Raw genomic sequence first — 8,546 nt, 5'->3', positions numbered from 1 at the left:
GCTACCATTGGTTTTTAGCTGCATAAACTAATCACACAGGCAATTCGTTTGATGAAATGTGTAAACTTATGATATTGTAGTTACTACCTTCTGAATTAATATTTTATTCTGTAGTTTCCCAAGTTTGAATTTGAAAGAGTTCACAATACAACCTAACTGGTTGTTATTTAGCATTCAGACTGAGGAAAGGAGTGAACAATGCTTTTTATTCAACGTAATCGTGTAAATTACTCAACAGTACACTACAGAATTAATTAATAATTATATTAAAGGATGCGAAATTTCAAACAGCGAATGATACACGGTATGGGTTCAATAAATTTAGTCGTGGATAATCTGTTTCATTTATTAACTTATGAAGTCAATGATAGATCAGATACACGGCTTTGCATGTTAACCAACCTTAACACAAACTGAATGCATAATTTGTATGAGATGATAACTAATTTTGCAATAAATGATGTAAGATGAGCGAGTGCGCTTATTTAGACAAGATATACTTCATGTTTCTCACATCAGCTACTCTTACAGCCATATGAGATCACTTTCCAAGGAGGTATTTGAGGATGTTTCAGTTTTTCAGAACATTTAGAAATTCCTTTTATTTAATACTTTACTGTGTTGAAGTAATTCAAGTAAACGTTGTTCGTAGAATATGGTGTTACTGTCAAGTCGTTTTAATGAGTTAGGACAACATTGTGAAGTTTCTTGAATTACAAAATCATATAAGATGGTATACGACATTGCTCTTGAATATTTATTATATTCTAGGGATTCTAAACATGAAAGTATGCACAACAATTGGTTGCCATTCCCTTATCTGATTTTGTATTTCATGATATCAGGAACCATATAAATTGCTATTCGTGTCTTGGATGTCGAAATTTTCAGTTGTCCATTAGAATTACTCAACATTACCTTGATTATATGGTTAATTAAATTTTGCTTATGATGAGACGTATATAGATCCAATTATATCGACACTGAAATAGTGATCGAATAATAGAAGACACACGGATTCGAAGGATTACAGCGTACAGTAAACTACTCTTCGAACACATACAATTAAGGAAACTGCCTAGTGATCCTCTCTGGTTAAGTTTATGTGCAAAATTATCATTATTTAATTCCTGTAAGTTGTATTTTTGTACAAAATGTTGCTTGTTTCTCCAAAATTTAAAACAAGTCTTTGAGAAACGGACAAAAACAGGTCAAAATAAAAAAATCGTCCGAAGATAGCGGACATAGACAAATGACCTCGTCAAATATTCGTATAATCAGTGAAACTTGAAATGGTTAAGTTTTCCTCAGAGAAGTAGCACTTCATAGTGCTAACAATGTAAGTATTCTAAATCAACCGAAAACTGACGCGGCTATGTGTATCTTCAGAAATATACACGTTTAGATACTACATTTCGTCCATTCTTGTTTACAAGGGGGAAACATTTAATTTCATATTGTGCTTTCACTTGTGCCCGTTGTGAGTGTGAGGAAACGTTTCATTGCACTTTCGTGTAATAGGGTCTGAAGAAATGAAACATGTAAGAAACGTTCGATTTAAACAATCAATTTACGAATTTCTTATTCGTGCTTGTAAAATACACATTCGTAATAGAAGTTGTCACATTATCGTAATAGAATGCAAGATATCTTGGAAGCGACCACGAAGAAAACTAATAAATTATTAAGGAAGAAGTGTGTTATAATCATGTTCAGTTATGTTTTGAACTTTCTGGCTAGTCATATAAATGAGTACAATAAAAGTTATTGCCTTCGTAACTTTCTTATCATTTTCAAAATGATGGATCGAGCGGATATTTTATAATAGAATAATACCATAAGTGACATCTGTTATATTATTAAATTAGTATTAATGTGTGAAACATCAAAAGAGATAGACTGATTAATGTGTGACCTGAGAACGCATTACCGTTGTTGTGGAATTCAGACAGGGTTCAAAGTAAGATTATAATTATTTATGATCGTAATACTCATATTTATTTCTCAAATGAGCTTTCCATTTTCCTTGAAGTCGAAATAGCAAAGTGAAATTTGAAGAATATAAAAATAGTGTTGTATATAAGGCAGAAATTGGGCATACTGATAAAGTTACGAATCGAATAAGCATCAGTAATGTGCCATTTCACAGTTCTATATATGCACTAGTCGGAACAAAAATGGAGTTCAAGTTACTAAAATGTCAATGTGAAAACAGCTAACGTCAATACGAACTAAAATGATGATCTTTTCATCAGGTAGTTACCAAAAGAACCGTACGTAGAAGGCGGTGAAAAAAGAATGACAAATGGAGATTATTTAAACCAATTATTAGAAAGAAGATTTTTTTCCTAGGACATTCATTCTTTAATCTGAACTTCAGCAAGCAAGACGTAGACGAATACAAGTAAAGGAACCTGTTTATTGGAATTAAACATCTAATATTGACGGAGAGTATAATTCGCGGCAGCACGCACGACATCATCTGCAGAAATTAAATTGCTGCGCGAAATTAAACGGCCAGCGAAAAGAATTATCAAGATTGATAAAACGATACGTCACGACTTGACTTAAAAGACCTATATTTGTCCGATACTGCTTATTACAGACAGCAGAGACTGACCAGCTGTCAAGTGCATTTATAATAGAGAGAACATAGAGAAATCACATTCGCTTTCCAAGCAAGATAGATAGTTATTACCTATCTCACCTTATTTGAAACTACTATATTGTGATCAATCGTCCCAAAGCAGAACTTACATCATAAGCATTCCAAAACAGATATTAATTGTAAGATGACGACGCTAAGTAACATATTTTATTATTCTGTTCCAAACGCACGAGATTCTACTATGATGCTGTAAAAGGACGAAGGCGATACTACTCGGGCTATGGCAGCGCGATCCGGTGTTGATACTCCAGGATGATTAGAGATCAGCTGGGAGGAGCTGAGATGTACCCATACAGCTAAAAGAGAACCATGGAGCGAGGTCTACCTTTCCGATGACCAGATGCGAGATGGCAACAGGATTCAATGTAAAGTTAAGTCCTCTATGAGTCGTTTTCGTAAGTAAAAATCTTTCTTTATTTGGCTATGTGATAATATGTTTTGTGACAGTGTGAGTGTGTGCGTACATATACATCGAATCCACATGTAGGCATAGTCAACCAGTGATAACCGTTCGTAATATTATCAATGTGGTGTGAGAGAAGGTAACTCGTATTTTTATCTTTATCAGTGAAGCGTATAAAGTGCGAGATAGATGTTAATACACATGTGCGATGATTTCATCAGGCTAGTGAGTTAAGAGATCGTATTTAGGAAATGTCTACGGTGAAATATGAAGTAGTACAGCTTAGAGTTATGATACATTTTTCTTTTGAACAACTGTGATATGGAATAATCTACATATAAATTAATGTAACTTTCTTTTCATTTTCATCTAGCTAGATGCATCTAATATTTTCAATGTTATTTAGCATATTTTGCTTAACCAATACTTTTAATTTTTCAACTGATTATTTGGACATTATCTTATATTTTACTTAAATATTTTCAAGAGGCCAAAGTGTTAATAGATTGATAATTATGGCCTAGGTTTTAGTTACCTGCAACTAGCTTTCCAAACTTAAGTTTTCTTTTACTTCAATTTAGCAGTGCTTACTGAATTAATGGATCAACGAAGATCGAATAACTTTAATTCCAAGCATCTTAGTTTGACAAACAAGAATTCTTAGAGTACTACGAGATTATTTACTCAATATGAGATATTTCAATGAGGTTTTAGGTGAACCTCTTTCCCAATATTTGAATTGAGCAATCAATAAATGATGAATGGTGAAACTTCACAATTCTTTTAACGTCTACCTAGGGTAAGAATTAGTTGTAAGGCTATAATAACTTATTCCACCTGCGCTTTCTTTGGCGACGTATATGGATTAGTTGTAAGACCGTATTAACTTATTTTATCTGCTATTAATTTGGCGACATGTGTATATGGTATCTGACTGATAGCGTGTAAGAGACGTCCTTCGACGTAGGTTGAGATTTACCATAAGTTCACCGGTGTACTTTCTCAAGCGGAACTCATAGCCCATAAAAGTTAATCAGCAAGAGTTACTTATAGTAAGAGCTAGTCTGGATCTCATGCGTCCTCACTTGGACGCAATAACGGCGCAGTAATATTGTAAAGAGAAATCAACAGTGTACATTCATTTTCTTAAATTTGGAGTCATATTTTATGCCTATACGTAAATTTCTTTTAACGCAAATTCCGATTTTCTGAGAATAGATGACATCGCACTATGTATAACTTACACATAAATGATCCGTTTTAAGTGATGCCAATAAATTGTCCAACACGATAAAAGATTCTGAATACGGCTTTAATTCCTAACACAAAATACTGTACATGAAAGAATATTTCCATACTATCACAAAAGAATATACTTATGAGTCATGAAATGAATTTAAGTAGCACAAGACCCCTGAAACAAAACAATCCATATTATCCATTTTTGAACGCCAGCTTTGTGCAATGAATTTGGCTCTCATATAATGAGGAATACGTTTAGATTTTAACGCACTTCTTCTCATACTCTTACATCGCTCTCTGCAAAATTTTCTTACTGAAGGGAAATCATATATAAACTTATTCTTGGGTCATAAGGAGAGAAGAGAGGAAACTGTATTATTTGTAAGTGAAATGAATGCATTCGTCCTAGTAGACCTTTAATGCAAGCACTCATACGGAAAATCTCCATGCGCACCAATTTTGTTACAAATAACAAGACATTACATTAGTACTCAGTAAACAATCCTGGTGTTATGAATCAGTCTGTGCTTTTTTGATATATTAAAGTTTAAAGAAATCAAGAAGATTTGCACAAACTATCATCGTAAAGTAAAAAACGCGATGATTTTTTTATCTTATAACTACGTAAATTCCTTCCTTGAGTAATAATTTATTTGTTCCACTTATCTTTATTAGACTATCTCACAAATTTTAAAATTAAAAAATCTCATTTCACCAACACATGTTTGTTCTAATTAACCTACTCACATAGAAATATCCAAACATTACGACACTGCCCTTCAAATGTGAGATTTATCAAACACCAAACATCAAAATTAGAGAATTATATCAGTATAAATGTATCTACTTCTAAATTCACCTAGTAAAATAGTTTTAGTCACAACCAATATCAATACTAGAAATCTTAAGTAGATTTCTCCACTGAATCCTTTAATTTTATGTAGGAAACATTTTATTTATTTACTTTTAGTTTTCATTCTCCCGAAGTTGGTCACAGAATATCAACTATTGCTAATCCACACACGGAACACATATGTAAGATTATTGGTAAGGGATTACTCCGTTACAACTTCTCACACACAGGTAATATATGTTACACATGAAGAAGGTTAAGAAGAGATGTAATATGTCTTATTCGCACATGAAAAGGTTACTTTTTGTTAAATATTACAACAATACCAATCAACAGACACTGTTACTATATATTTTCATTCTTGAAATGTTCCATCATTTACCATAAAGGAATTCCATTTTTTATTGCCATCATTACAGGTTACATGCAAGTGATATATATGGATCCATTTTTAATGTAATATCTGGAGATAAGTTATTAATTATGGACAAGGATCTTTTTCCAAATCTGAAAATTATACAGAAAAATTTAGTTTCAGTTATGAAAATTAAAGTTATCTTTATAAAAACAAGGGAACTGTTCGGATTAGATCAGGCCGATTGCAATGAAACTTCGTAGGATGGTCATTAAACCAGTGAATAATACTTATTTACTTATAATAACCCCTTTGCCACTCATTCTAACGAAGGCATCGATTGCAATGTCACTTGACAGGATGATTAACTAAAACATTAGGACATCACTGCGCACCTGTCGTTCTTAACGTAGGCTGACCACAGTACAATATTCTGGAAGTGGTCTCGTATGTACAAATAAATTTTAAGATCTTTTACTTTTATGAGTGGATAAACAAGATATCAAACTAAATAGCTTCCATTATAAACGATACACAATAGCCAAAACCCTTCTCTACGTGCTAGTAAAATAGGTTTGTGAAAGGTGAAATTCTTTCGTCTCGTCAAAATCTCATTTTCGGTGTAATTTTATGTAACTTTAAAATAGAACTCGCGGTATATTTCTACAGTGGATACGGATCATTTAACTACTTCAAGCTATTACAGCGATTATTATACTCCATTTACTTTATGGCATAATAATTGTTACCATTTTGTTAAGGATATGTTACTTGATAATTCACCTAAGTTTGTCTGTTCCAACCCAAACAGTTTCCTTGGGAGTCGTCGAATTGTGTGACTAAGAGGGAAGTTCTGATTACTTTTCAGGATCACGTGTTTCTATCACATACAGGTTTCCGTTGTAATGATGGAGCATTGTATGAATATTCAAAAGTATCTTCACACTACCACGAGCTGTTAGAGAACCACATTACTTGTATTCTGGTGGTTCGATACACTTAAACTTTCCAGAAGACAGGCAATATATCGGCGATAGAAAAATTCCATCAATATTTACACTGTAAGATACGATAATCCACCATTTAGAATAATAGAGAAAACGTTGAATTTCCTACTCTAAATCTCGGAGTAATATTTTCAAATTCTTGATAAATCAACTTTTACGTTTCTGTTTCGTTCTGGTGCCTTTGCCTCTGATGCTGTTTGATCGTCTATTTCGAATACGAACGCATAACGAACAGCACACCACAAACAAACATCATTTGAAGAGAATTCTTCTAAATGCACGTCGGAAATCCTTATTGAATATTGTATATATAACAGGGTTCAATGCAGAATTCATGTATCCGAGCCAAAACGCAATTGCGAATGCTCTAGCAGGTATGTCACACACAGGACATATGGGCGTTAATATATACAAGAAAAAGAATGGTAACCAACATGCAATAAATGATCCCATTATTAAACCAAGAATAAGAGTTGCTCTTTTCTCTTTTTTCCTTGCTATCCTCCTTTTCTCTCTCTCAGGGTCTCTTGGTTTTTGAACTCGTGGAACTTCAACAATATTTGTTTCACTTCCATGCTGGCTGGGGGGATGTTTACCCACGTCTACAGTTTCCCTTTTAGATTTCGACGCAGCGCGTCTCCCAAATATTGGCTGACAGAGTCTAAGTTTCAGAGGTTTCACCACGGCACAGCGACTAACAACCCCTGAATCAGAAGATGAAGGATCGAACTCACTCACCATGTCCGTGTCAATGCCGACACTAGGTGCCCTGCACCTCGCCATTGCGGCAGCCTGCTGCGCAAGATCACCATTGACAGAAAGTGTTGAACCACGAAACTGGCAAGAGGTTAATGGACTTTTTGATGTCATACTAGATGATGAAATTACCTTCAATGTATCTTTAGGGGGAGCTAAGTATCCTCCTCCTGGCCCATCGTCCCCAGTATTGTCCGCATTATCACTGGTACTAATATCGGATGCAAAGTCACAAGTTACAATGGGAATAGCCATGGGCTGAGGTGGTTCTGTTACTATGGTGGCAATTCCACCATGCTCTAGTGTCACTCCGCCTTCTACCACAACGTTCCGCATGGGGGAGTTACTGTTGCGATCAACAGTTCCTGGCTCGTTGGTACCTGCTCTCATTTGCTTGGAGGCGTCTGCGGAACCAGCTGCAGTGGTAAAACTTGTGCACTTTTCTTCTGGCTGTGTACGAGGGCGAGGCTGTTTGCGAATACCACGTCGTGCCCGAGCCTTCGCTGCGAAGTAGATGCGGATGTACACGAACACCATGATGCAGCTTGGGATGTAGAATGATCCCAGAGCCGAGTAGAGAACGTAGCCGATATCCTCGCTCAGCTGAAACACAAAGAAAAGAGGGGAAGTGTAAATTCGACGTATTGTTAACTATTTCGATACTAGATGTTCCACTCTGCTATCGGTCATAACATTGACATAAAAAGGTGCTTGTTCATTCAGAGATACAGTTAAATAACAAGCATACACAATCTTATGAAATTATAAGATAAACACCGAAGGTATGAGTGGGTCATCTAGTATTATGCAGAAGGCAGAATATTTCGTGTTACTGAAATTTTACTTACAGTAGCAACACAAATGAAATTATATTTTATGATTTTCATACAGGATAATACAATTGAGGACTATCATTTCCGTCCTATGAGATTTCCTAAATATGACCAATAAATCCATTATCAGGTCCAAATTGTTCCTTTTCATTAGGGAACAAAATGTAGATATAAATTACTGTTACTGTCTACCTCATTTTTAAAATTACTTTTTAAACGGTATTTAGAACAAATATTTTTGAAGATGTGCTGAATACATTACGTGAGGAAACGCGATATATCGTATTACTTCTACGAACTCAAAAGATGTGAAGTTGGAATTAGAATTTCAGTGTGCTCAAGCTACCCTGCAAGTGGCATGAAAATTGAATCCAATTAAGTCAATTATTCGTGCGTTAAAATTTAAGAAACTCTTTATTTCTAATTAAT

The 8,546-nt window shown here is 34.6% G+C and overlaps 1 protein-coding gene across 1 annotated transcript; it reads right to left on the bottom strand.

The window, feature by feature from the left end:
- Window positions 1-6,780: 6,780 nt before the first annotated feature.
- Window positions 6,781-7,884, bottom strand: LOC136879090 (alpha-2B adrenergic receptor-like). Its single transcript, XM_067152838.2, has one exon. It carries the CDS (start codon window positions 7,819-7,821, stop codon window positions 6,781-6,783), a length of 1,041 nt encoding a protein of 346 aa, XP_067008939.1. The 5' UTR covers window positions 7,822-7,884.
- Between the last annotated feature and the right edge of the window lie 662 nt (window positions 7,885-8,546).

Source organism: Anabrus simplex, chromosome 1 (assembly GCF_040414725.1).
Source record: "Anabrus simplex isolate iqAnaSimp1 chromosome 1, ASM4041472v1, whole genome shotgun sequence".
NCBI lineage: Eukaryota > Metazoa > Arthropoda > Insecta > Orthoptera > Tettigoniidae > Anabrus > Anabrus simplex.
This window is presented reverse-complemented; position numbering and strand designations above follow the sequence as displayed.

Bases quoted from the DNA above. Each gene is read 5' to 3' on its own strand.
- LOC136879090 (XM_067152838.2), bottom strand. From the start codon at position 7,821: ATGGTGTTCGTGTACATCCGCATCTACTTCGCAGCGAAGGCTCGGGCA.